The following is a 1,166-nucleotide window of genomic DNA, read 5'->3' on the forward strand; positions in this document are numbered from 1 at the left end:
TTCATGATCATGAAACAATGATCATCTATTAATCAACAAGCTAGTTATACAAGAGGCTTACTAGGGACTCCTTGTTGTTTACATAACACACATGTATCAATGTTTCGGTTAATACAATTATAGCATGGTATATTAAAATTTATCATAAACACAAAGATATATAATAACCATTTTATTATTGCCTCTTGGGCATATCTCCAACATTTGTTCCCTCCACCACGGACACATCTCTGTTTGTCCTCCACTCTGCGGCAGACACAACGTACTTACTGCTCTATGTGGATGACATCATCATCACCGCCTTGGCGACGAGCTTTCCTGAGGGGCTTCTTGCGCGTCTTCATAGCGAGTTTGCCATGACTGATCTCGGGGATCTCCACTATTTCCTGGGTATGAAGGTCAGCCGGTCCCATGCTGGTCTCTTTCTGTCACAGCGACAGTATGCTCAGGATATCCTACAACGGGATGGCATGTCTGAGTGTCACCCCTCACCTACACCGGTCGACACGTCCTCCAAGCTCTCCGCTTCCGACGGCGAGCTTCTTCCCGACGCCACCGACTATAGGAGCATCGTGGGTGGCCTTCAGTACCTCACACTGACGCGCCTCGATCTCTCCTACCCTGTTCAGCAGGCCTGCCTTCATATGCATGCTTCGCGCACGTCTCACTTGGCTCTCGTGAAACGTGTTCCGCGGTATGTTCGGGGTACACTGCAGTTTGGCCTCCAGCTCCATGCCTCCTCGTCGACCGCCCTTGTGGACTACTCCGACGCCGACTGGGCTGGCTGTCCGGACTCGCGCCGCTCCACTTTCGGTTATTGCGTCTACTTCGGTGATAGTCTCATCTCTTAGTCCTCCAAGCGACAAACCACCGTATCTCGTTCCTCTGCAGAGGTTGAGTACCGCACCGTCGCCCACGCTGTCGCTGAGTGCTGTTGGCTCCACCAGTTGCTCCAGGAACTTCATCGCCCCATGAGCTCTGCCACGGTTGTCTACTGTGACAACGTCTCCGCTATCTACATGTCCTCGAATCCGGTGCAACATAAATGTACCAAGCACATCGAGATAGACATCCACTTCGTCCGCGAGAAGGTGTCCGTGGGAGAGGTCCATGTTCTACATGTTCCGTCCTCCCACCAGTTCGCGGATGTCATGACGAAGGGATTA

General features: G+C 51.6%; 1 protein-coding gene across 1 annotated transcript; it reads left to right on the plus strand.

Moving 5' to 3' along the window:
- Positions 1-356: 356 nt before the first annotated feature.
- Positions 357-851, plus strand: LOC139831975 (uncharacterized mitochondrial protein AtMg00810-like). The gene has a single exon (XM_071821370.1). The coding sequence runs from the start codon at positions 357-359 to the stop codon at positions 849-851; it is 495 nt and encodes a 164-aa protein (XP_071677471.1).
- The last annotated feature ends 315 nt before the right edge of the window (positions 852-1,166 follow it).

The sequence above is a fragment of the Lolium perenne genome, chromosome 1 (assembly GCF_019359855.2).
Source record: "Lolium perenne isolate Kyuss_39 chromosome 1, Kyuss_2.0, whole genome shotgun sequence".
NCBI lineage: Eukaryota > Viridiplantae > Streptophyta > Magnoliopsida > Poales > Poaceae > Lolium > Lolium perenne.